Source organism: Anarhichas minor, unplaced genomic scaffold (genome assembly GCF_050575085.1).
Source record: "Anarhichas minor isolate MPS153535 unplaced genomic scaffold, ASM5057508v1 ptg000004l, whole genome shotgun sequence".
NCBI lineage: Eukaryota > Metazoa > Chordata > Actinopteri > Perciformes > Anarhichadidae > Anarhichas > Anarhichas minor.
In genome coordinates, this window is record NW_027466450.1 from 7,001,953 (window position 1) to 7,028,991 (window position 27,039).

The 27,039-nt window shown below is 39.8% G+C and overlaps 1 protein-coding gene across 3 annotated transcripts; it reads right to left on the reverse strand.

Annotated features, from left to right (window-relative positions):
- Positions 1–241: 241 nt before the first annotated feature.
- itga6a (integrin, alpha 6a) lies at positions 242–17,350 on the reverse strand. Of its 3 annotated transcripts, none has more exons than XM_076107609.1 (26): positions 17,086–17,349; positions 10,507–10,631; positions 10,317–10,396; positions 9,943–10,204; positions 9,679–9,810; positions 8,639–8,852; positions 8,216–8,409; positions 8,041–8,135; positions 7,487–7,614; positions 7,319–7,408; positions 7,169–7,230; positions 6,910–7,079; positions 6,013–6,156; positions 5,798–5,913; positions 5,238–5,400; positions 4,468–4,554; positions 4,308–4,387; positions 4,127–4,204; positions 3,941–4,043; positions 3,686–3,862; positions 3,489–3,578; positions 2,842–2,949; positions 2,651–2,749; positions 2,426–2,551; positions 1,625–1,745; positions 1,022–1,161 (listed from the first exon to the last, which is right to left on the reverse strand). In XM_076107609.1, the coding sequence occupies exons 1-25, from the start codon at positions 17,289–17,291 to the stop codon at positions 1,638–1,640; spliced, it is 3,237 nt and encodes a 1,078-aa protein (XP_075963724.1). In that variant the 5' UTR covers positions 17,292–17,349; the 3' UTR covers positions 1,022–1,161; positions 1,625–1,637. The 3 variants fall into 3 exon arrangements, with proteins under 3 accessions (XP_075963740.1, XP_075963724.1, XP_075963733.1); XM_076107618.1 differs by lacking the exon at positions 17,086–17,349 and adding an exon at positions 10,740–10,839; XM_076107625.1 differs by lacking the exon at positions 1,625–1,745 and having other exon boundaries at positions 242–1,161; positions 17,086–17,350.
- Positions 17,351–27,039: the final 9,689 nt, after the last annotated feature.

Below are 27,039 nucleotides of genomic sequence, written 5' to 3' on the forward strand. Positions count from 1 at the left end.
AATGTTACCTAGTTCTAGCTTCTCTTCTGCGGTGGTAAACTGATTATATTTTTGGGGTTTTGACTGTTGGTCAAAACAAATAATTTGAAGATGTCACATTTGTCTTCAGAGAATTGTGATGTGCATCATTCACCATTTTCTGTTATCTTATAGACTCAACGACGAGAAAGCAAATTAAATGATTAGCTCCAGCTCTACATTTATGTAGGTTTATACTTCCAATGTTAATGAAAAGCCACAGTAGCATTCAAAGCATTTTATTACACTTGACAGTTCAACAAGTCATTCACCTTGAATTTAATCTATAACACTTACATGGCAGTTTCTACTGACCACCTTCCCTTTGGATTCCACACATGGAACGAAACATCTTGATTCAGTGTTGACCTACAGTACAGTGGATGCTACCTGACGCCACAACAGTGAGTAGAGGTGAAGAATCAACGAACAGAAGTGGAGGGAAAAGACCTCAGCACGCAATGTGAGTCAGCTGTGCTCATTTATGCACCTTCAATTATTGTGAAATGATAATGTACCTGAAGACGGATTTGTTTGTTGAAATGTCCTGAAATTAGACATAAATCAACAGACAAAAATATAGATTCATATTCAGATAATACTGAGCGAGGAGCGCTTTCCTTGCATAGATTTTTGGCTTTTTTTAAGACGTTACAACTCCACAGAAACAGTAAACTTTGCTCTTCGTCCATCCGCTCAAGGACACGTGACACTGAAAAAAACTCTTTGGCTGCATGAAATTATTTTCTTATCAAAAAATAAATATACAGTGTGCAGAAGTATTTAAATATATACAAAACGTACAAAAAAACATTTCATCATCTATACAGTGTAACAATTAAAAGACATGAACTCAACTGAGTCCTGAAAAAGTAAAATCACTGATGTTCTCCAAGCGAACAAGGAAAGGCAAAGTTCATCTGGGAAAAAAAGAAATCGGGTTAAAGCTGTTTGTAAAAATCATTTTAACGTTTAAAGTCATGAGTAACTTTCACCGTCCATCCAATTTGTCATCCACTGCTTTTTTTCAAAAGGATCAAGCTTGACTTTTCCGTCTTTGTTCTCAGGAGTGTCCTTTCTGATCCGCACTGCGTGGTAACGAGGGACGCTGTCCTCTTGTTTGGAGCGTTTAAAGAAACCACACTGGGAAGGGAGATTTAAAAAAACAAGATGCATTATTAAAAACTGATAAATGTCAGAAATATGCATGCAACACTGTAAACAGCGAGAGGAGAGATGTGCAGCAATGTTGAGCATGCGTTGCAGTTTTTAATTGGACGTTTCAAACAGCCAAAGCAGTAACAGCGATGTCAGAAAAGGCACCTGCAGAGCAGAACAACTACCCCAAAAAAATGAAAATAATAAGCCTGTTGGTAAGAAAATGCAAAGATTTTTTTGGGGGGGAAAATCCAGAGACACATATTGTATGAATAGCAGAAACCTCAAGCACTTCATCAATACATTACATATTTCTATTTTGTTTAATGTAAATGTTAAGGTTTCATCAGCTAACTACATTATGTGTCTGATTGAATATTTCTGCATGAAGTCAGCTGGCTGGAAAGCGAGTTCATTAGTCACACTCCATGCTGACAGCTGGTTTTACCCCTGCTCATAAATCAGGCCTCAGCAGAGAGCTTGTCTTTGTCAGAGGGCTGAACATGGATCTCTGCCTTCTGATATGCAGCATCGTATTGGTCTTTTGATGGTCTCTTGAAGAAACCACACTGAGGGGAAGCAAGTGATGGAAGTGTTTAGAGTGACATGATAGTCAACAGCAGTTATGATGTCTTCCATCAAAACACCAGAGAAAATGCATTTTTATGAACATAATACTTTATCTGGAGAGTCCAGTGTTGATGCTCAAACGTCACCTGACAAAAACTAAATGTTACTTTGCTTATTTACAGATGCAGAATATTGTAACCTACTGAATTAATCCATTTTAGATTAAAGACATATATATTCACATACAGACAATAAAGTATGCATTGTGAATATCTGTTTAGTTATTCTATAACATATAGATATATATATATATATATTTGTTCAAACTGTAATTTTTATTATAGAGTATAATGTTAATCTCAATGTCAAAAAAGAACGGTTACCACAGCCATGACGCCTTCAAATAATGATTATTTTGACAGTCAAAAAAAATAATAAAGTTATTCACATTAATATGAAAACAAAGAGAGACAAAATACTATTATTTTTACATCTGTAACCAACAAATAAAAATCAAAAAACAAAGTGATCAAGTCCTTTTTTATTAACTCTCACGTCTTGTACTGTTCAAAAACCTTTTCTGATCATAAGCAGTTCAATGAAGTTTATGTTTTACTCCTATTGTCATCCTGTATTATAAACATGTGTGATATGAAGGTGTATCATCTCTCTATCTCACCTTCCACAGCAGAAACACCAACAAAGCCAAAATCAAGATGCCTGCAAGAACAGCCACCAGTATGATCCACCAGGGAACTCCGCTGTGCTGTGCGACTGCACCTTCAGGCGACACTGCCACTGTCACCTGCAATAAAACACCGCGGCGAAGAAAAACCAAGAGACCGGGTGAGTCAGGACCGAGACGAAACGCGAATAAGACGTCGGTAGCTGTTGAGCTGCTTACATCAGTGTGAGGAGTTCTCAGGATCATGTTTTTAGCCTGAGTGTGGAGGACGAGCGAGGCCTTCACAACAATGTGCAAGTTGGAGATGGAGGCGTAATCCTGTGTGGAAACAAAAGCAGCCGCTCAGGTCAGACAGTCGTTCCACATCACAGATGAGACACGTGGAACGCATTAAAAAGACGACGTGTCACCTCGATGAAGGTCGAGTTCCAGAGACGAGATCTCAGTTCAAGCGATGTACCGTCCAGGCCCTGAAGGGGGCACTTGAGCACCACACATTTGATCTCACTGTCACACGTCTGAGGGGGAGAGAGAGTCCATTACACATCAGAGCAATCTACACCTTTATAAACTGTGATGGATGACAAGTGTAGTTATTTTACTTGTGTTAAACTGCTTTCAGTACACTGTAAAAAAATACTCAAATGATTGACTGAAAATAGTGATAAATGCTCATCACAATTACCCAAGAGCCCAATAGTCCACACCTCAACATTATTAGAAATAAATAGAAATAACTAAAAGGACAAACAGCAAATATATTTAAGGAGCTGGAGCCAGGAAATAAAAAAATATTTTTAAATAATTGCCAATGCATTTTCTGTCAATAGATCGACTAATCATTTCAGCTGTACTTGTATATATACTGTTGGTATAGTTTAACTTTTAACACAACATCATATCTTATAAGCTCTTCATATGTTTTAACTGTGGGCATGAAAAGAAAACCTCACTTACCTCACTTTTATACTTAAAGCGTGGTACTTGAGTAAATGTAGTTAGCTACATTCCACGACTGTTTATGAAGAAATGTGAACGCATCCATACAAAGACTCACCAAAACCTTCTTCTTTTCTGACAGTGACGACATTTTGCCAACAGGTTTTCTTTCTCCGATTTCACGTTTTGTCCTGGACGCGGAGGCATGCTGAAAGTACATTATATTCTCATTAATTCAAAGTGGAACCAAGCAGACTTCAGGTCAGTGCTGTTTTCACATCGAGCACATGAAAGTGAAGGTTTAGAAACACTAACCTGGATGTGTTTGAGAGAGTTGATCTCAGACTCGGGAGAGCAAAGGACGTCCTCCGGTCCTGCAGCAGTGATCTTCACCAGGTACAGAAGCCATTTACCGTCTTTGTTCCATTTGGGCCACTGAATGTGAAGTGAGGCTTTGACTGAAGACTTCAAAGACTTCCACAAGTTGTTAATCTGAAGGAGAAAGCAATATGTTGTGATTTCAAAGACTATCAGGTTCTATGACAGCAAAGGTCGGATGAATAAACTTACTCTGAATGTATAAGTAATCAAACTTCCAATCTCCTCTTCTGTCTTCATGGCACTTTCACCTTTCACAACGCCTCCAAAGGAAACCTGATTAGGGCTGGCTTCTCTGATGAAAACAAGCAAAAGTATTAATTTACATACTTTTGGAGGCACTTTATCTGCAGTCAAACATTAGCTCCACACACTTACCCACTGACCGACAACGGCAATTCAATGATTACTTTAGCCTTCACTCTAACGGGGGCAATATCTTCTTGCACACTTGTACTGCAAGAAAAAAAAAATACACAGATTTAGTACAATACTTTTATTTATGTTGGTGTAAACTTATCTGAAAATACAGGAAAAGCATTGAAGCAGCAACACTTACGTTTGGAGCTGCAGGTCGATGTCAATCTCCGTGGTGTCGACAGTCATACCCACAGTGCTCAGGATGATGTGAAATGTAACCTGGGGGCAAAAAAAACACATCTCACATCTCTCATATTTCAAATACAACAACTAAGTGTCAGGATGAAACTAGTCCGTACCTTTGAGTCTCTCTTAAAAGGATTCCCCAGCTCACAGTCGGCTTGAGAGCCGTTCAGATTGGCTGTACAGATGATTGGCTTTTCCAGCTGGGAAACAAAATCAGAAAGTTAAAACAAAGCTGCAACAAACGTAAGAGCAAGATAGCGTGGTGTACATATAATGTAATGTGCACTACACTACACAGTGTATTAAAACTGTGCATCTCTCTATCGGCTTTACTGTGTTTAAGTTTGTGTTTATTTTGTTTATTCATCTCTGTGTTGTCTGCCTGTATGTTTTACTCTGCTGTTGATTCTATAACAAGTCTCAGGTTCTTTCATTAATGCTTATGTCCAGTGTTTATAAGCTTGTAATTTATTGTCAGTCAGTTGGGTTCAATTGATTGAGTTATGTCGTCTTTTCTTGATAATTCTAGTGAGGCTACACTAAGTTAGGAGGTTGTACAGCCTATTATTTATAATTGATAATCAGTTGTATGCGCAAGCTGTGTCATCAATAGAAAAGTAATATTCTGTTGGTTTGGAGATAAGGACTCATGTTTTACATTTTGTTCTGTTTTCTTTAATTTAATATGTCTATAATATAAAATCATCCTCATTACATACATTATTTCTTTAACCTCCCTACGCTACATTTTGACTGACCTAATTTTGACTTCTATTAAAGTTCATTCTTATTTGACTTGCTTTTGAGTGAAATGTCTTTTCAGCAGCAGTGCTTTAACTTGGGTAAAACGTTCTAGTCTCTCTGCGTCCCCGGTCTTGTTTACCGTCGTCTGATGCGAGCGCACTCCAGAGTAAGACAGCGTGTCCGGGAACGTCCCCACCAGCTTTGCCTCGTATGCATCATCTTCATTCATGTTGTTGACGGTCACACGCAGAGCCAAGTCCTTCCTCTCGTAATTCAGATGGAACGCAGGGACGTTGTTATTGCTGCAAATACACAAACATAACCACTCACCTCAGGTGGAGTTTTATGGGGGGAAAACAGCCTTATGGTACATAATATATCGTTGTGTTTTCATATATTAACATTGGCTTTTCAAGTTGTTATAGTTGACATTTTACCAGCAGACACTGAGCAACAAACATGTAACTAAAGCAGCATTACAGTCATTTTTTTCTGGTGAATGTAACATCAGAGAAGCCGAGTATACAAACCAAAGCTAGCTTTCATATCATATGGAGCAGTGAAACTCCACCATTCAACCCACAGTATGTGTGGTACAAGCAGTTCTATAGTTATGATTCATTGTTAATATGAACAATGTTGTTTGATGCAGATTTAATCAATGAATTTGAGCTCATTTTTAGATCACATTCTACTCACATGGGCAGTGGGGAGTACACGTCTAGGTTGCTTTGTTTGTAGTATAATTTGTAGCTCATCTTCAGGTTACTCCGGCAAATATGATCACTTCCACATCCCTCTTTTACAAAGTTGACCTGCAGCAACAACAAATCGCAACAAAACCATGTAAAATCATTGCTCCGCTGTGAACCTTTTGTCATTAACTTAATAACAAATGCTGTATGAATGTTTACCTCAATGACGTCTTTGCTTGGTTGAGAGGAGTCTAATATGGGCATGAGTTGAGAGAGGCCGTTCCTCGTCTTCTGTCGTTTAGTACCCACAATTCCTGCAGACACCTCGATGGGGATGCTGCGCATCTTGTCCTTAATGTTGTCCTGTGCAAATCAGACACAGCCACCATACGGTGCATAATATTTATCTCTACATGGGTTCTATTGTTCAGGAAAATCTTTTTTTCCTTTGTTAGAATTATTATATATATAATTTATAATATATAATATATAATATAATATAGTTTATTTCTGTGGCTTTTATTGTCATTGCTTTCATGCAGAAACAGAGTTGCTTTCAATATTGATTAATTGATTGATACTTTGGTCTATAAGTGTCAGAAAATAAGGCAAGATCACATCTTTTTGTTTCCTAAAGCATTATATCACCCAATCAAAGCTCAAATATATTTAATTTACTGTCACATAAGATAAAAAGCAGCAAATCCTCACAATTGAGAAGCTCCAATCAGATAATGTTTAACTTGAAAAATGTCTGAGACGATTAATTGATTGTCAAATATAGTGGACGATTAATTTTCTGATGATCAACTAATTGATTAATCAACTTGTTAATATGTGTAGGATTGGTTTAGAAAGCAGAATTGTTTTGTATGCAAGAAAAAAGCTATTTCTGTGACATCAAATTTATTGACACAGTATGCGGTGTGCTCAGATGTGTTGCCACAAAAATACCTAAATATACCTCTCTGTTTTACTAGCAACAACATATTTTGAAGGCAGTATTCGCTGAGCTTAACAAGCGCAGACTAATAACTCCAACTGTTCCTGACTGTTGCTCGCTGAGTAGAATTTATCCTACAAATGTGATTTAAGCATGTGGGAGATTCGTCTCACTTTTAGTTTGGCTGTTATCTTGATGCATGACTTCTGGTTTTGGCCGCGGAGGTCCAAGGTGCCATTTAACTGGTAGTCTGTTTCAGTGCGGGAGCTGTTGAGGAACATCACTCTGGAGGACAGCCCATGTTTCCTGCGATCTCCATCCGCCTCGACAGAGTAGCCGATAACTGCAGTGAAGAGGGAAGCATCAAAAATTAACTGAACAAATCTTTTTTTGTTTTGTAAAAGAAGATTTTGTTTTCAGCATTTCACTTACTTAGTTTGGGGTTGTAAGATGCAGTGTTTGCTTTCCAGGTGAAGCACGCGTCCACCGTGAAGCTAAGAACAGGACATGGATTTGTTTTTAACAACAGATGACGCTTTGACTATGAGGTCTGTTGAAATGTAGGAATGTTAGAGCACCTACCAAATACTGTTACCACAGGTTTTGATTGTAAGGTCAATTTCCTGTGGAGATATTTTGACATCTCTCCTGATGCTAATGACTGGCCGTGCCCTGAAATAAAGGTTGTTAAAAGAAGTTGTGGTACAAATCAGCAGTGTTTAAATTGACTTAAATATGGGTGATAATTACCTGTAGATCAGGGCTGTGTCCGACAGAGAGCCCACAGCCACATCTGGATAAGAGTTACTGTCCAAGTCCATGTTCCCTGCTAGAGAATATCCAAAGAGTCGCATGTTGTGCTCTTTTCCTGAAAGGATCTGTAACAACGGAGGAAATATTTAAAAAACGTGGTCAGCTAATTTATAAAATAACACAACATTGAAGTGTTATATTTAGTATCAGGAGCCAAACTGACTTTGAGACTTTTGACGGCAAGTACTTCAATAACTACGGGTTCCAGAGCAAAACTATGTATCAATACTAATGAAATGCTTAATGGATCATCACAGGGGAAAGCTTCGTTGTGAGTCCCTGTCCACAGGAAGGTCCAGACAAATCAACGTCTTGAACATATGCAATAGTTTCAGAGCTCAAACCGGCAGTAACTGATGTTTTGGCCACATGGGGGCAGCGGAAATATGCTGTGAACACAACACTGACAAATGATCAGCTTTCAAACCCGAGTGATTTAGTATCCCTATGTGAGCCTTTGTTAATATGAAAATATTGAGAACAAAGCCGACCTGTGCAGGGCTGGTTTTGATTCCTTGTGCAGAGCCATGATAAATGTAGACTTTTCCTGCACCGCCGTCATCATAAGGAGCTCCAATGGCAATGTCTGCATGAGAAAGAAACCAGTTGATGTGACAGAGACTGACAGAGAGACATTAATAAGCTACAAAATAGCAGCTAAATTACCTTCATATGAGTCTTGATTGATGTCTCCAATGTTTTCCACTGCCAGTCCAAACATGGAGTCTTTGGTCCCATTTAGACGAACAGGTGTGATTCTGTCCCACCTTCCTGCCTGGTTGATGTAGACGTAAACGGCTCCCCCAACGTCTCTGTCCTTCATGTAGAACTGAGGGGCTCCCACAACTATGTCTTGCCATCTGAATCAAAGAAGGGAGGTAATGATTGACAAGTATCATACACAATATGAACAAAATCAAGAACTGATTGAATTCATACATTACAAGCAAATAAGATCCCACTATAATAAAGTAACCTTAAAGTAAGTCAGGTCCCTTTCCTAAAATCTCAAAGTTTTACAGAAGTTCCTTTGATAACATGAATTATCTGTATCCTGAAGCAGAATAGAGACGGTGAAAAGTTCCCTACCCATCACCGTTCAAGTCAACCACAGCCACGTCGTAGCCAAACGAGGACGCGAGTCCTGGCCCGTGCAGAGTGTGCTCCACCAAAAGTTTGGAGGAGGTTTGGCTCTCTTTCTTCAACAGGACCACAGCTCCACTGTGATTGGCTCTGGGTGCTCCAGCCACCACCGTCAGGCCACGGCTCCTGGTGATGCTGTGTCCCGAATCGAGGGAGAATCCTTAAGTGTGTGAGAGATGTTGTAGGACATAAGCATCGTATTTTACACTGAAGAAAAGTTAGAGTTTCACCCCCTTTTTTCCCTAATTTGGAATAGTGAGGTAAGGACAACCACGTGTCTCAGTGCAGCACTTTCTTTTCACCTACCTTTTCTACCTCTATGCAGTTGCCCTGGCGAACCACTTGGAGTCACTAGTGCAGCATCAACAACAATATGTGTGTCACTGAAAATTATGTTTAGGCTACTGCAGCGGTTCCAAAACTTGTTCTGTCTGCCCGTCTTTACCAGCCGGAAATGTAATCAACTGGTAACAATACTGTGGAAACTTCTAACAAAGAGAGTGAAGATTAATCAGATTTTAAAGATATAATCAAGAACCTGAGCTGCATGTTTGCTTCAAGCATGTCATTAGTTTCAGATGTGATGATTAAAAATACCATTTTGCCCCAAACTGCCACGGTATATTCTTCTACTGGCGTGAATGTCAATAAGGAGGAAAAAAAATGAGAAATGCACCTCAATATACATTTCCAACAAAAACTGAACATTATAACGTTTTTAAAGGTAGAATTCATGGCAGAGCTGTTGTGTTGAATTCAACTCTAGTTTCACTCCAAATGTCCCGCAGTAAAATACCAAAAGATTTTCCCACACTAATGAACACTAATGTTGAGGCAAAGCTAGAAAATGCTTCAGTAAATCACTTCTCATGCCAAATTTGTAAGCAATGCAAAGCCCTACAGAGGAAGTAACCACAGTGCATCGATGAACCGACAGGACACAAGTTACCCACAAATATAGTTCCGTTTTGTTTGTAGAAACCCACCGAGGTAGCTGTTTGCAGGTACAGGCACAAGCTCTGGGCTCAAGAGATGCTCATCTCCAACTTCATACGGGCCGTCGTCATACACACCCATCTCTATCAGAGTGTTGTTCTTTTGCTCCACTCGAACTATGCCTGCAGAAATGTTTATTTCATAATTAATAAAAAACACAAATATTCCATTTCATATTTGAACAGAATCTGGAACTTTATTCTCTCAGTAAATGGTGTTATTCAATGTGTGTGTGTGTGTGGTTAGTTAGTGACCTTTCCAGTTGTAAGCTCCTGGTGCTCCAAACACCACGTAATGGTAGTCCTTGGTGAAAGTGGCAGCCACACCCTGCTGGCAAGATCCAAACATCTCATGGCCTCGGGGTCTGCCCTTACAGAAGTTCCAGTTGCCTCCATCCTCATCAGACAACGGGTCAATGGTCAGGTCCTGACTCAGGACATAACAGCGCCCGGTGATGTCCCGGTACTCCAAAGGCGTGTTCACATACAAGCGCCTCTGATAGCGATGAGCACAAGTCTGAAATTGCAAAACACAGTTGAGTTTAAGTTCATACCTTTTATAGCCCATAAGACCATATTAGGCCTGAATGTTGATGGGAACGTTGGTTCACATGCTCAGTTTGACTCACCACGATCTTTCCCCCGGGTCCCTGGCTCTGAACCGTCACCCCCATCCACTGATTCTCCTTGTTCTCGACACGCACGTCCTCTTTCAAAGTTTAGTAACACAAGACAAAAATGTAAGCATTTATATTCATATATTCATATATTTGTAAACGGTACTGTATATGCAGACAGACAGACAGACAGACAACTCACCTTCACTATCAAATTCAATACGCTCACAATCGTTGGACTGAGTGATTTCACATTTATAAAGACCACCTGTGATGTTGGCTGTCTGTTTTCCCAAAGCTCTGGCTCTGGGTGCTCCAATCAATAGCCTGAAGAAGAAGAAAAAAACAATATTATCAAACTATTATTTACTGAAGCAAACCGAGATGTATTGATATGTACTGAGATGTTTTTTCTGAAGTAACTGTCTGCTACACCTTCAGTAAGTCATTTTCTACTTTTCTAAGCTCCAGGGCAGCAGCTTTTTGAATTTAGTTACAAGATCGACTGTGACAGAGACAGAAATGGCATTTCCTGCCTATAAAAATGTGCCACATGTCGTCTGGCTGTTATCTTGAAAAGCTCATGTTGTGGCTGCTGTTGGCAGGGCGAGTGGTTTCTTCTTCATTTCTCCATCCAACTGTCACAGTTGTCAAAAACTGTCAAGAAGTAGAAGAAGTAAAGAAAACAGCCAATTGACAATACAAGCTTGTTTCAGATTAACAAGTTACATGTCGCTTAGCTGCAAGTTTCTCTATCATTTTCAGAATCAACAAGAATTAAGAACAGTAGGGCCTAATAGTTAAGGTTATGTCATACCCCCGTACTCCTATCTCTCTGATTCCTGTCTGTATTTACACTGTCACTATCATTCACTTTCAATTCAAGCCGCAATTTGGAGCATGTTCACTTCAACCATAGTTCATTGACCACAACTTCTTTGCTAAATCCACAGCATCATGCAGCCTCAGCAAGCATGCAGAAGCAATGTGTTTCTAGTTGGGTGACCGCAGCAACTGGAAGGATTTACTTATTAACTTCTCTTTTACACAGTAATTCAAGAACTAGACACAGACAAAAAAAATAAAAGATATCTCTCATGTTATGTGATTTTAAATGAAGTAAGGTCACAATATTTGTGAATTTGTACTTCTGAATGAAATATCATCAATGCCTTGGGACATGACTCACTCAACAGAACGATAATCTGATTTGGTTGCAGCAGGCATAGTTTTGTATTTATCTTTGTGAACTATCACATGACTTTACTTCAAATGAACATAATTGGACACCTGAAATGTGTTGAGTTCATCGTGCATACTGAGAAATCAACAGAAACGATTCTCTCATAGAATAAAAGTCCACTTGTTGATGAAATCATCTCATTTCTGTTTTCACAACTCGGTTCATAGTTAAGTAGTTAACCTTTCAATTTCCACGACATGGTGTTGTTTATCTTGTCAGCAGTTAGCCATTAGCTAATCCCCCTAATTGTTTTTTCTTGTACACAGTTCACATGATAATGGAGACATGTTTGCCACTCGGTTTTCTTAGTAACTGTTTAAACAATTGGGTCCTTAATTTCAGTCGAACAAAAAAAAGCAGGCATCCCACTTCTAGCTGGCAACTGCCAATTTTTGGCTGAAATGACGACTGTCCCTGTCAGACTTATCAGCTGTAGCTAGCTAGCTAATTACGCTAACGTAATTTGGCTCTGTGAGTTGGTTAAAAACATATTTTAAATCTTTTCAACTGACTCTGTTTTAAATAAATAAGTCAGTGATGGGGCGAACTTGCATAGCTGCTTTATTATCATCCATATCAATTGAAAAGACTTTGTGTTATAACTATCTGACAACTCAACAATATAGATCAAAAATGTAAAACGCAATTCTTCATGTGACCTGAAAGACTTGAAATGACTCGCAATGTACTTATGAAGACTTGAGACTCAGCCTTGGTTTGGATTTTTCACACTAAAGTATAGTATAATTACTGTAGTAAGATTATCAAAACTACCGAAATACTTTTTTTTGGGAGAAAATATTGCAAATAGCACACAGTGATTAGCTGCACTATCGCATGTGAGCTATAGGCTGGTCAGCTCAGTGTAGGAATTTTGTCAGACTGAGAGGAAATCCTCTCCACCCTTTTCTCCTCCCTGTGACTCTGCAGTTCCCTCAGTAACCCAGTAACCTATTGATCTTGGGACGGCCCCGTGGCTCCTCATTTCTCGAACAAGGACTCTTCTGACTGAGGAGGACTGATGTGAGACTGAAGACCAGATCCTCTCCTCAAACAAAACCCAGTGAAATGCAAATACAAACAAGAGCCTTTACAAAGTCGGCTTCACTGACACTTCAGCTTCCGAGCTACAGTAGTTTAGCCCTACAAGAACTGCAGAACATGAGAAACATTGACAACGCTGTTATTTTATATCAGACAAACCAAATAACATTTTCCAACACAACACCACTGCAATCTACTGCCTCAGAAATTACCTCAGAGTTGAACCAATAAATTACATTTGATTGCTTTAGATTTAAAGCAACAGTTGATTTGAAATTAATCAGCAATTATTTTTATAATCAATACATAATTTCGGTCTTTTCAAGCAAAGAGGGCAAACATTTGCTGGCTCCAGCTTCTCAAATGTCAAGATTTGATGTTTTTCTTTGTCATATATGGTAGCAAACTGAATATCTTTGGTCAAATACAACAGGCTATAGAAATAAGTCACCTGTGACTGTGGGGAATTTCGTAGAGGATTGGTCACAAATTTCTGACATCTTATAAACAAAATGATTAATCGAGATAATCAGCAGATTTGATGAAAGTATCTGTTCGTCAGAACCAGATTTAGATTTCTCAGGCGGCCCCCTCTTTGTCAATTAATCGGTTGTTTTGGTCGACTAAGATTTAATTAGGTAATAAGTCATTTCTTTATGCTTTTTCATGCTGAATGACTTATTTCCAAGAAACTTGTGAGCACATCTCTGGTAAACACAAGATTTAAAGTGGTGCTTTTGTGTGATTATATGTGGAGAAACTCAGTTTCACAGATCTGTTGATTAAACCAACTAATCATGAGTCCACTAAAAAATCTCTTGGGTTGAGGACAGCCCTGTAGATTTCACAGGTGTTTATGCAGAACAAACACCAGATTTATGAAGAGACCGTAACAACACCTCCAACTCAACAGCACAGCTACTCTGGAAAGTGACAGCTGTAGAATTTAGCAAGTAGCTGAGGGGTAACATTGACATTTACATGCAACACGCCCGAAAGCAGAAATGAATGCAATGTTTGTTTGTGATGATAGTATGAACTATAAAGCCGCAGACTGTATTCTTTACTCTACAACTACTACAGAGCCTGAACCCAGTAACAGCCAGGCTACAGCGTGAAACCACGTCCCATCATGCAGCGTGTCTTTCGGTGCAGTGTAAATGGAAATACACAGTGACTGGTGTTGGGTTTACAGAGTGATCTCACTGGTCTTTGTTAACAGATGTGGTCCGGTGCTTCCACAGCTGTGCACTCAAAGCCACAAGAACTGCTGCAGCTGTTCTAACTGTTTCAGTTTACACACACACACACACACACACACAGACGTTGATTGGTGCTGACCTGTGATTGGCTGGGTACACATCACAGAATAAATCATGAATATTCACTACAGATACAGACCAACTTTAAGTAAAGAATCCAGTTTAAAACAAAGACTAAGTCGCCCATTTTAACTGTTTATTAACCATATTTTAAGCAACACAATCACTCTCGAACGTCAGTGTGAAGTTTGACTGGAATGTCTCGACCGATGGTTCACTGATGCGTTTAATCTATCAGGTTACATGTGCACAGATGGCCATGTATGTCCAGTCAAATGTCCGTTTTCTCTGGTTTCATTCAGAGGATGTTATATCCACATCATTAACCCAACACAGTATTCATGGACGGGGCATCCAGTTGCTCCTTTGCACAATGCCGCGTTTTTATTCAGTCTCATGTTGAAACATGGATCTCCTTGTTTCTTCCACTCATCACAGACCAATGAGAGGCGTAATAACACCATCAAGCCAAGTTTTGCTTTTCAATGAACCCATTAGAGGAACAACATGGAGAGAGTGGCACACATGGATGGAAGCAATATGAGTTTAAAATCACTGTAATCACAAAAAAAATGTTTTTTTTATTGCAGTAAAGTGGGGCAGGTTTGGCTTTTAGCTCTGAAGGGATCAAAGGCGAGTTGGGGTTTCACATTAGAGGAATTGAATCGATCTACTAGTCACACATGTTGCTCACCAAACATATTCAGTGTTTAGAAAGGACTTCTCTTTTCACACATAATGTATTATTATCACATTAATACACGCAGTGACAGCCAGTAGAGTTTTACAGCTGCTGGCGATCATCAGAAACATCTTCGTATAAGCACAGAAGAGACAGATGCAGATGTGTGTGACGCATTGCTGGCTTCAATGTGCCTCACAAGCTTTGAGTTAGACGGGGCTGTTCATTACCTACTTCTGTGTGCTCTACTGAGCTTTCACTTGACTCGGCTGGCTGCAAATCTCAGGGTCACGTGAGGATTTGGAGCTGAGGCGGGAGAGCCGCTGTCAGTTACAATAACGTGCAATGTTTTTAGACCGTAACACAGACTCAAAGTGTTTTCAACCAGGATGTGAGAGGACAGCAATGCGAACAATTAGAACGAGGGCTGCAACGAATGATTGACTTCTTTATTTATGTATTTAGTTGTTAAGAAGTCAATCTCAATGTTATACTGATGCCTCTATATGAGTTAACAAGACCATCAGCAGGACGCTTGGCTATATCTGTAATTGTTAATGATATGAAATCATGCAGGTTCACCAGAAACTCCTTCAGCTTTAGAATTTCGCCTCGCTGCTCTGCCGGTCCCCGCTGGGAGCCAACACCACACTGCTGGAGGCCTAAGCCGTATTGCTGGGCCCGCTGGAGAGAAAGGAGGCTCGGGAAAACCAGAACCAGAACTGAACACTGTCAGACCCTGCTGCAGTAAAATTAGAGCTTTCCTAAAGGGAATCTGATGCTCGGAAACACCACCACTTTTCTCCACAGGGGCCGCCAAATTCAACACAAAATGAAAGTTCCTTGTAGCAGCTTTAAAGCTAACCAAAGCATACGCCAAAAATTGTAAACCTATGCAAGGATGCTGTTTGTTTCTGTTCTTCGAGAAGCAGCTTTTGCACATGTTGGCAGATTTTGTGTAGTATGATTGGTAAAACTGGAGCAGCTTCCTCATAGATCCTCATGTAAGCGGGGTGAATCTTCACTCTCCTCTTACTTTTACTGGCTGAAAACCAAATATCAGGCCAGTGTCACATTTCGAGCCTCTGTTTGTCCAACACATATGACTTTCTCTTTACACTTGGCAACTCTGACAAATATATAAGTGCCTCTTTTCAGGATGCAGGCTTTGCACGGAAGAATCCTTGTTAAAAAAAAAGAAAGAAGAAAGAAATGACAGCTTTGAACTTTCTTCACTCATTACACCACGAGCTGCTTTTGCAGCAAGTCAAAACACTTGTAAGATAAAATTCCACAAGTTAAGCCTGATCTATGTGATATCTCTCTATGTCACGTTATCAGGGCTCCTTATCTGTGCTCTCTGTTTCTCAACATGCTGCTGCAGGACCCTGTGCCTGCTGGTCACAGGCTTTGACATGCCCCCCCCCCCCCCCCCCCCCCCCCCCTCCTCCTCCTCCTCACTTCACCCCCGTTACACTTGTGTGGCAGGTTGATCAGGCTCACTATACATTGGTGTCTTTTTGCTCCCTCGGGGCTGGCCAAAGGAAACTATTTACTGTAGTGCACACATGATAGCAGAATCAGAAATCCTTTAAATGCTTCCTCACAATTTAACCGCTGTTAACTCTTATTTTGGCACAATTACAAAACATGTGGGCCCTGAATAATTTGTGCATGAATGAAAAATGTGCATTACAGGATGCACTTGCCATTAACACTCACTGAAGTCCTTCCTTCTTAGTACTTTTCTTAAAACAAACTTTAGGTACAACTTGTGTTGGAATACACCTGTCCTTACTGTTTTACAGTTTTACAGAGAACCCCAACAAACAGCACTCATTAGTGGGAAATTACGGATATTAACAAAAAAAAGTAATTATTTTTAGTAGTGAACAAAACGTCAGAAACTGGTTAAAAAATGCTTGTTTGTTCTCACAAAGATGTTCAATTTACAATCTTATCAAAATTAGAAAAAGCAGCAAATCCTCACATGCTATCCAGAGAACCACCTCTTTGAGAACAGTTGCAACATTACAGCTCTCCTCTCAGTGTGACCATACAGGCACATTTACATCACAGTTGTAACCATTGTGTATTCACTTGTTGTCTTTAGACTCCTCATCATTTCATATTCAAAGCACCACGGGGAGACTGCTATTGAAATTTAGAACAAAAACACGAGAAGAAACACTGTGGGCTTTAGTAGAAAGTGACTACAGTATTTGTATAGGTTGCAGCAACGCCTGATAACCAGTGGATGGAAATCAGTTTGTTTTGAAAAAGGAGAATCCCGAATAAAAAATGTGTTTCCTGCACAGGAAAAACTTATTCAGACAAAGAAATTAGGATGGAGATCTTATAAAAGTTAAGATGGACTTCTGTCAGTCATTTACAGGAACCTTTCGCGTCAGGTGCACGTTTAAACTACAATCACTGGCGGATGAAGGCCAACAGAGCAGTAAAGGTCTACAGTGAAAGAACACCACTCACATTCTTTGATCCGGGTTGAGTTGCCGGTGCATGGCGAGGGAAAACCCGAACAGACTCCCCGGCTCTCCGTCCTTCCTGATGACATGACTGGTGTCAAGGTTGAATGCGAGCACCAAAGTTGGCTCCAGAAAATGAGAATAAAATAAAAGTGCAGCATAAACAGCAGAGGGTCTCCCCCGCTGCAGCAGCAGCAGCAGCAGCAGCATTGCAGCGCTGTCCAGGTGAGTGCAGTAGTCCAACGTTGTAGAGCCGCTGACCCCGCTGCTCCTCTCCGCTCTGCCCGGTCTCTTTTAACTGAAGCCTGGTTGTTCCCCCGCCGGACTCTGCGCTCCCGCTCCACAGCGCTCCCTTCGGCCACCAGTGAACAGTGCCGTTGAGGGAAGTAAAGGAGCAGTCGGGATTTTTTGATAATATATATTTGAGGTATGTTTACATAAAACCAGTGATAATAGCAAAAAGGTGATGAATAGATAATGCATTTATGTGCACTGTTGGGCCCTGCATGAGTTGATTACATTCTATCATTGTATCTTTACACTACTATAATCTGGATTTTTACATTCCTTTTATCTGTGTGAATGTGTTTGTTTGTTTGTTGTGATTTTATGTGTAATGTTTGCAAAACAGCTTCATTATCTTGTCATATCTTATCATTTAGACCTGTGCGTTCTTGTCTGGCGTGTCAAAATGTCTTCTGGTAAAAAAAAAAAGGGCCTATATCCTCCTGGGAACCGAGGGAAAAGAGTGTCTTCCAACTTCTTCTTTTTTGTGATTTTCCTATTTCGAGTTAAAAAAAAAACATCTTACAATTTAGACTTTTTAAAAAATATTTTTATTTTTAATTTTACAGCATGTCCACTGTAGTGGACCACAGGACCATTTTAGTGTGAAAAGACAGCCAAATATAGATGATAAAAAGATAAGGTATTTTTTTATTAAACTGAATTAAATTGTTTGAGGTAACAGTTATGAAATGTATCATAATTTCCATATGGTTGTCACACATGTTGAAAATTTTAAAATAAGTATGGCACATTCAAAATAACATATATTCAGACAACCATCCAACAACCAAGACTTTTCACGGCTTTGCTTCACAGCTCATCATCTACTGCTGTTGGTTCATATGTGAAATACAATATATCAATTTATCAAGTTAGTTTTGGCTCACCTATGAAAGGAGTTAAAATTCCTGGAGTAGAAGATAAAACGAACAAATTGCTCTCTAAATGCCAGAGTTGTTGATCATTTTCAGACCTAAAAATTGTGTCAGAGATGTTTGAGAAACACTAGAATAGCTTTGGACAAAATTTATATCAAAATCTAACTTTATACATGTATATCATCTAAATGCATGGCCAGTTTTCTCATTTTCCTTCTAAATGCATCATTTAAAGAGTTAAAAATAAAATAGTAATGCCATTAGAACCAAACTAGGAAATTTGTATTTTAACATTGAGTAGCTTCTATGTTTCTATACATAAGGGCAATTATCTATCATACAGTAGGCTTTACATGTTCTATAAAATAGGACAAATAACAGCCAAGGCCACACTAATTAAGGTTGTTTTTCTATTTCAGTTGGTTGAACGCAGATAAACAGCAAGTGTTTCACTCAGCTGGACAAATAAACCTCCCAGATTCAGCCAGACAAGCTGCTGAAGGTCACTAAAAGGCTGAACTATCTTTGGAGGGATTGGAATTTCAGTCAATGTCATGATTTATTGGAAAACCCCTGATTCACTGTGTGACTACTTGAACATAGACAATATACTCTGATTTGGGCGTTGATCATCCATTCATGAATAAATAAAATATGAATGCAACAACACCTGCTAACCTGACCATGTTCATAAATAATGAATAACAGACAAAGGTTTTGTGGTTCTGTGTTCTTGAAACACATGAGAGATATTCAGGACATCCCAACACTGATTTAATTTCTAAAGCGTTTTATGATCTTCAAGAAATGCTTTCACAAACACCTCCACAAACTCTCCTTCAGGATCAGCCCCACAGTTACTGAAAAGCTGGCAAAAGTTTTGAGGTTTCCACCCACCAGCAGCAGTGATATGAGCCGGCCAAACCTGCAGGAAACATAAAACAGCGTCATTGTATCGTCTCCTCACTTTTATCACTGTATCTGTGTTTGATGCTGGTGTGTGAAGTTTGAATCAGCCTGGCCAACAATCCTCAGCAGAACAAAACACAATGTGGGCATTGTTGAAGTTAGGAAGCGTGTGTGTGTGTGTGTGTGTGTGTGTGTTGGCAGGCAGGCAGGCAGTGGCTGAGGGGGGTGATGGTCTTACCCACATTCCTAATTGCAGCAAATGACTTGGGAGGTTCTGGTGTGAGATATGTGAATGGCATCTCTGTTGCTGTGGGTTTGGTAACGGATGCTTCAGATGCATCATCACAAGCCTCTTCACTGATGTAAGCTTCCCATTGACCTTCTTCCCGCAGGCTCCTCACTGGGGAAAGATAATTCTTTCATTGATAAAGATACGCCCCCTCATTCATACAAACTCTGTCGGGGACAACAGTCTTAACTTTAAGCACAATTGTTCACGTCCCATTCTGCTGTCAGTGCTGTGTATTGATATTGCAGGATTTATTTTATGGATTCCTTCACCTGTTGCTTTCTATACGAAAGCATCCCATTTCACTTGACTGTTCACTATTGAAATGATATCCCTCATTCTAATTAAATATTAATTAGACTCTGATTAACACTGATACAGTTATTCTTGATAGTTCGCAGTAATATTGATGAGCAACAAACTAAAAGTTTTCATATGGACAGATACACATCATATCATGCATGCTATGGTATATAACCTATTACAATGCATTATATAGGATCAGGTGCAATATGTATATCCTTGTATGCTTGCAAAACTGTAGATCCCTATTGGTGCAATTGATTAATCTAAAGAACCAAAAAAATGGTTTCTGAAATTGCTTACCGAGTGTGGTCTGTGTGTGTGTGTGTCCCTGTGAGCAAAAAGGTGTGTATAGCTGCCTTTACCTGGGTTCACCCAACCACACAAACGGCACTTTCATGTCCACTTTTGCCCTGGGTGGCTGTGTAACACGAGCTGCAAGAGGAGGTGAAGCTCAATGGTCTCGTATTGTCTCAGGTCAGTGGGAATAGAGAAACCGGAGATTTGGTGTAGGTTCAACAGGTGGACTCCTGCAGGTGACGAGGCTTTTCTTCACAGATTAGCTGCGCGTTTGAAGGAGCAAAATGGATGGTGACTTCAGAAAGGTCTGTGTGGCCCCCTCGTCAGATCACTGGTGAAGATATTCAGTTAGGTAAATATTTAGGTTCCTTTTTCTAGTGCCACCTACATATTCCATCGTTAAAGCTAAATATTGATCATCCTAGTCTTAATCAGAGAAACAGTCTTTCTCACATTCAGGGAGACTGTTTTTATTCAAGCTTTTTAATGTCAAAATGTTTTAGTTAATGAAAAACCTCTTTCCTTGTCATTCTTATAGACCATATATAAGTTGTTCACAATAACAGCATGTTGAAAATGTGTCTTTCTATAAAAAGAATTGTATTTGCAGAAAAGTTATATTTAAATATGTAATACTTGTAAGCATGCCGTTATTAGCCTCAGCCTGCAGAGTCTGAACATTGCAATTACAGCCATTTAGCTACAAAGTACTTTAAATGTAACATGTAAACATGGGTTTTTGTTGAGATTCTGTTGAGATTTAAATGGTTCATTATTATTGATAGTTGGATTACACCAATTTTCCACCTTCATGCTGAAATTATTAGATTTTAGATGTTCTGGAACTCAAAATCTGGTGAGACATGAAGGGCCGACTCCTCGAGTTTAACAGCCATGCAGTCAACATTACAGAGACTGTTGGAGGAAACCAAACCCCACAGTTATCAGAGAGGCAAGGAAACATGCCCAAGATGCACAGTTGTCATGGGCATAGCGATGACTACAATGCAATGCAAACAGATGGGTGTTGTTACTTTAAACGCAGGATATCTGGAATACTTTAATGTAGGCACAGTTGAATTGATGATGACATTTATACAGCACACAGAGGCATGTCAAATTGATAACATTTCATGCTGATTCAGCAATCCTGTGAGGAGTTTACATCTGTGCTGCAATCTGAACGACTCGCAACGCCCGAGTGGTACCGGTGGCAGCGGTTGGATTTCACTGATTCGCCACCATCATGCTGAAATGATTATGTTTTAAGAGCTCTGAAACTCAAAACCTCGGTAAGACAGAAGGGCCAACTCCTTCTGTTGCACAGTAATGAAGCCAACATAACAGAGACTGGTGGAGGAAACCAAACCCAAAAAAGTTGTAGGAGAGACAAGGCAGCCTGCCCAAAATGCACAGTTGGCCTAGGCATTTATGGGGGGGGGGGGGGCTGGTGTGCCAAGAAACCCTTCTAATGAATGCAAAGTTAAAACAGATGGCTGTTGTTGCTAAATGACATCTGATAAACTTAAGTCAATGACCTACCCTGCTGATAATGAGCATGTAAGATTGATTACATATCACGCTGGATTTTCGACATCCTTGGTTAGAGTATTACTTATCTGACTCGACACACAAATCTGTGATTACATGGTCTAAAATATGACCAGTGGGGGAAATTAAGAAAGGAGGTAATTATCGGATGTACATGGCTAGTAAGACTGGAATTAATATAATAAGCAAAAGTATAGTAAGTACAAACTTAGTGTTAGAGGTACGTGGATGCTGAGTGACTGCTGAAGTTGTGTCTGCATCAGTAGTTGTGTGAAGCGCGGCGTTAAATCATACTGTGTGAAAAAGGGGAGCAGCTGATCCTGGTCCTGTTGTGACAGTGCCGTGGTCCTTTGTAGGGAGACCATCCGCAGTAAATCTGCTCCACTCCCCTCGCACAAAGGACTGCTTCCATTTATGGGTCCTGGGTGGGGGGTGTGCCACTGAGTCAACAATGAAGGGAGCAGGACCTCGCAGACCTCTCTGAATTCTTTCTCATGGCAGGCCGTGCAGATGACACAGGGAATTCTGGGGATTCCTTTGTTATCCCCGCAAAGTGCAAACCAATTTTTGCATTGATGCAAAGGAATTGCATAGGGTGTATTATCATTATGTCACGACAATCATACAGCTGGCGGGGAATTTACTTGAGCTGGAATCAGTTTTTTTGTGAATTACTCAAAAAAGGTATAAATATTAGGTTGTGTTTTTTTTTTTTATACATCAGCATTGTCTCAATTGGGTTCTGCCTTTTCTTGATTTTTGTTATGGGCTCAAAACTGCACACTTCCTTCCAATTGTTATGCTCTGCCTGCGCTTGTCATTAAAGCCTTTGTTGTTAAAAATAACTTCTCCTCAGAGGAAAAGCCACCATGACTAATTCTTAGGAAACACATGCTCAATCATGAACACCACGCTGAGGGTTTCCAGCTTCACCTCCACTCATGTCCGCAACCATGCAGTACGGGCTCAACCTTTCAGACGGAGAGGTCAAGAAACACTCGGTAAATCATTTCCATGTTCGCAAGAAGCACATGAGTTGGATTTGTGCACCTCATGTTTGCTGACTCTGTGACGTGAGCTAAAGCTTAAAAACATTTTGGAAACAATGGGGAAAAAAACCCTCCTACTGTTTCTGGTTTGTTTGGAAGCTTTTCATGGAGGTATTTAAACTTTTAAGCCAAAGCTGAAAAACTTGCAGCATAATTTGATCTCACTAAAAGGGTGAGTTGCCAAGGTGATGTATGCTCCAATAGACTCAGCGGGAGATCAGTGAAGAGAACCCAGCAACAGCCAAATCTCTGCTGAGCTAGAAACCATTACTGCCTCTGTTGACCCTTGAGTACAGTACATAATGAAAAGCACCTGACATCCATTTACCAAACCCAAGTTCAGAAAATACATATTGACAAATTATTACTATGTGTTGCTTTGTATATTTTATTTAGCCTTAAATTGAAACCACTTAAGTTGGAATATAATGTTATTTTTTTCATGTATTTTTGCATACTTCAGCTTACCAAATATTATGCACTTTATTAATAGGTATAGTAGAATACAGCCTAGGTTAAATGGTAATAACTTGCTGGTATTTAATCAAAATGTACCTTAGTACAAAGATCATTACACCTCGGGGAACAATAGTGAGTACAATGGGCAATGTACTGAAAAATAGTGCTATTTCAGTATATTCATGTTCAAGTTGAGTTGTATTGCTATGTTAATATACTTTGTGGTAGTCCACGAAAAAAAGATTGAGTGCATTTTGATAACTTTGTTAGATAAAAATGTACTTTAACGAGAATACGAGAAATATACTGTTTGTAGTACACAGTAATATACAGTACATTTAACACACTTTCTGTGCTATTTGTATATTTTAGGTCTGGGAAAAGTACACTTCTTTTTCACTTTTTTACGCATCATTGTTCTGCACATAATTATGCAGAACACAAAATGTTTTTCATCTTTTCAGGTTTATTTAGGATTTCAGGCTTTCCACTATGTCCTGAAATCAATAGCAGTTTTATATAAATAAATACAGATTTTTATTTAGTGTAACATCCATAATAGGTGGGAAGAGTAGCCCGCCCCCCTCTGGCTCCTGTATTGCTAAGTGTACTGCACGTTTTGTACTGGAGAGTGCCATTACTATTGACAGCACAGAGACACGGTGTGGTCATGGAGCGCTGTGTTGATTTACGCTATACTGCTCAATTGACTGCGTCTTGTTACTATTTCTGAAACGTCAACTCATAGTGTGCAAATGGTGTATCATTGAAAGGATGACACACCTTTTGTTTGCCTTTTGAGCTTCTGCAACACAAAAAACCCGATATAACGGATGCTCAAGATCAATATTTCCCCAGAATGTCTGGGTAGTTATCTTTCACAATGACTTCCCGTTTTGTGCACTTTGGTTCCTCAAGACAAAATGTCAATATCAGCCAGTGTTTCCTTTTCATGAGCGCATGTTTTTCCCCTGAAATGATGTAGAGGCTGTAATCCAATGGTGATTGAAACAGGCTACATTATAACCATATCGCTTGTACGACATACTCTATTTGTCTCCCGTACGGTTATGAGACCTTTTGTCACTTGTTTGCAACTTTTGATTCAGTACGTTGTGTGCTCTGTTCATACTTATACTCACAATAGATGGACATCTTAAATAATGTCTAGCAGTCAAGAAATGTTAAATAATGGATAGTTATTTCAATGGTTGAATTATTGATAGCAGAGCAAAAGACATAGAGAAGTGCTTTTGTAATGTACAGTGTCGTTTCGTCCTTCTTTACACCGAGAATGAAAAAAGATGAGACACTATAAACTGGAAAAAGAAGAAGCTGAATACATATGTAAAGCTTTCTGGCTCGTGTGCTAAAGGCCAAGTCAAGAGAAGCTCCTGTACAAATGGGAATTTGGAATGCATGATAAAAGCAGCTTACATCTGTGTCCCGTCATTTGGCATCATTTTCATGTCATTGAACACTGGGGGAAGAACCACACCAGCTGCTCTGCAGCAGAGGATTGAAATTGTAATCAACCAACTGGGCGTGACTGTCAAGAACTTAAGCAGCAATAGCAACCATCTATTTCATGAAACGCTGGAAGAAAAGGTATGATGAGAGCTATGTTGCCATGCAGTCGACACACCGCTGTGATGAATGTTTTGGCACGTCCAGATGTTGACTCTAAGATTGTGGAACTATGTTGTGAAATCCTTCCTGAAAACGATCTAAAAATCTGATGACTTGTGCATTCTCTAGGGGAACCTCCTTATTCTTACAATAAACTTAGATGCTGTTCACTTTCTCCCTGTTAAATAGCTCGATATTTTACACTCAAACATATTTTAACACTGTGGAAAAGGTCCTTTTTCCCGGGACAGAAAACTCACCTGCACCCCGATGAAAAGAAAGCTGACTTCAGTTGTTAACTATGAGAATAGTAAATTTGAGGATCAGTCTTATAGAGAAACAGATTTTTTTGCCGGACAGCTGAATACAGAGACTGTACTCCACTAATGAGCAGTGACATGCAGCCCCACTGGCCCATGGTGGAAGAGGATTGCTTGCCTTTCAGGGAAACAATGGGCAGATAGACGCCTCCCTGGACTGAATCTATGGGGTCTCATCATGCCCTCACTGGCAAATGGGCAGAATAAAGGAAAATAACAACAATGTGTCATGAAATGGATTAAAAAAAATAATCTGTCACTGAAATGGAACACCAATTAACTCAGGCTTCCCCAGACTAAAGAAAATAAAAGGGACATCCTACCAATTGTACACATGAACATTAGTTCCCCCGTCATAGGGAGGAATACTCAGATTGGGAACATTTATATATCATCTGTTATTTATAACAGAAAGCCAGCGTTTGAAAACTGGATGTACTGCGTTTGAAATATGTGGATGTTTACCAGGCTATATCTGGTAAATCACTATCCAGTTGCATTATGGTAATTGTGGGATCCAGCAAGTCTTAAATTGCTGGAGGGCCCCTTTACGCAGGATTTCGTTGTTTTGCTTGAAATGCTTGAAATGGGTGATGTCCCACTGGATTGAATGTTTTAAAGTTATAATACCATAACCATAGTTCAACGTGTCTTTAACAGACAGGAAAGCTTAATAAATATAGTATTGTGCTATTGTTTTGGCTTGCATTAGATTGTAAAAGTGTTATTTTGACAAGCCCTGTATATTCATGACACTGTCTGGAGTGCTTGGTGATGCCGAAAGAAAAAGCAAAAACCAAGTAGACAGCAGCTTAGCCCGATCAATACATGGCAGTGGCATTACAGAAAGCTGAGTAACTCTGTCTCAGTTGTGTTAATAAAAGAAACTGTGCTGCCATCCTGTGGCGGTGAACAGGTGCCTCAACAACTTTGTCATCACATTAACTTCTGTGCTTCACAAGAACGAAACACATCACCAACACTTTGGACTCAAAATGAAGTTGTTGTGGTGAACCATAGTTCTGTGAACCTTGTCACAGTAAATAGGAGTTTGATTATCAGGCGGTTCATGTTTTTGTTGTGTTTTGTTTTTCTTGCAGACAAGTAGTAAGTCAGATTTCCAACACCTGGGGGCGCTGTAGTTATTTCCTGTTGTCACCGCTTTAAGCATCATATTGGGTTTAATATTGTATCGACACATTTAGATCCCCCTTTGACCTAGTCCTAAACCCAGTGTCCCTCCCTTTCTCTGTGTGGTTCCGACTCGTTCTGTAGACTACTCGTCACTTAGTTTTTAGCTTATTTTTGGCCAGAATGTAAACAAAAACTACACAAAAAAGGCATTGTTTCCCCAAAACGCACAAACAGACATAAATCTGTTATACTGACAAGCGTAAAATTCAAATGAAGAGGGCTAACCGCAATTCAAGTGACAACTAATTTGTGGTCATGTAGTGTCCCTTTCACTGCTGTGTAGTCAAGTACATGATATAGTAAATGCTGAAGTCACGTTTTATCTTCCAGGGTTAGATGGCTGATTGCGCACAGAGTTGATTAAAGTCTGGGTTATAGGACCAGACCTGCTGGGCCAGCAGGAACTGTTCACTGACTCTTTTGAGATGCTTTGAGAGAAAACTCTCTGCAGACAACCGGACCAGACAGACCTGAGCAAATAATGGAGGGTGGACGCGGTGGGGAGTAGTCAGGCGTGCAGCCTTTACTCATTGGCTGCCTCAGACACAGTAGCTCTCCCTCTCTCATAAATGTGCTCCCACCACCGACCGTAGCAGATAATCACAGGCCACTGTGAGAGGGACACACCTTCCGCTGATTTTTGCCGCAGTTTACACGGGGATGCGTTTCGATTCACGAAAAGGTGTCATCAGTCCAAGATTTGAGTCGTGTTTTCAGCTTGCAGTTTTCGCAATTTTGTGATTTTTTTTTCGCGCATAGGTTACGAGGCTGCTCCGCTCCAACTCGAAG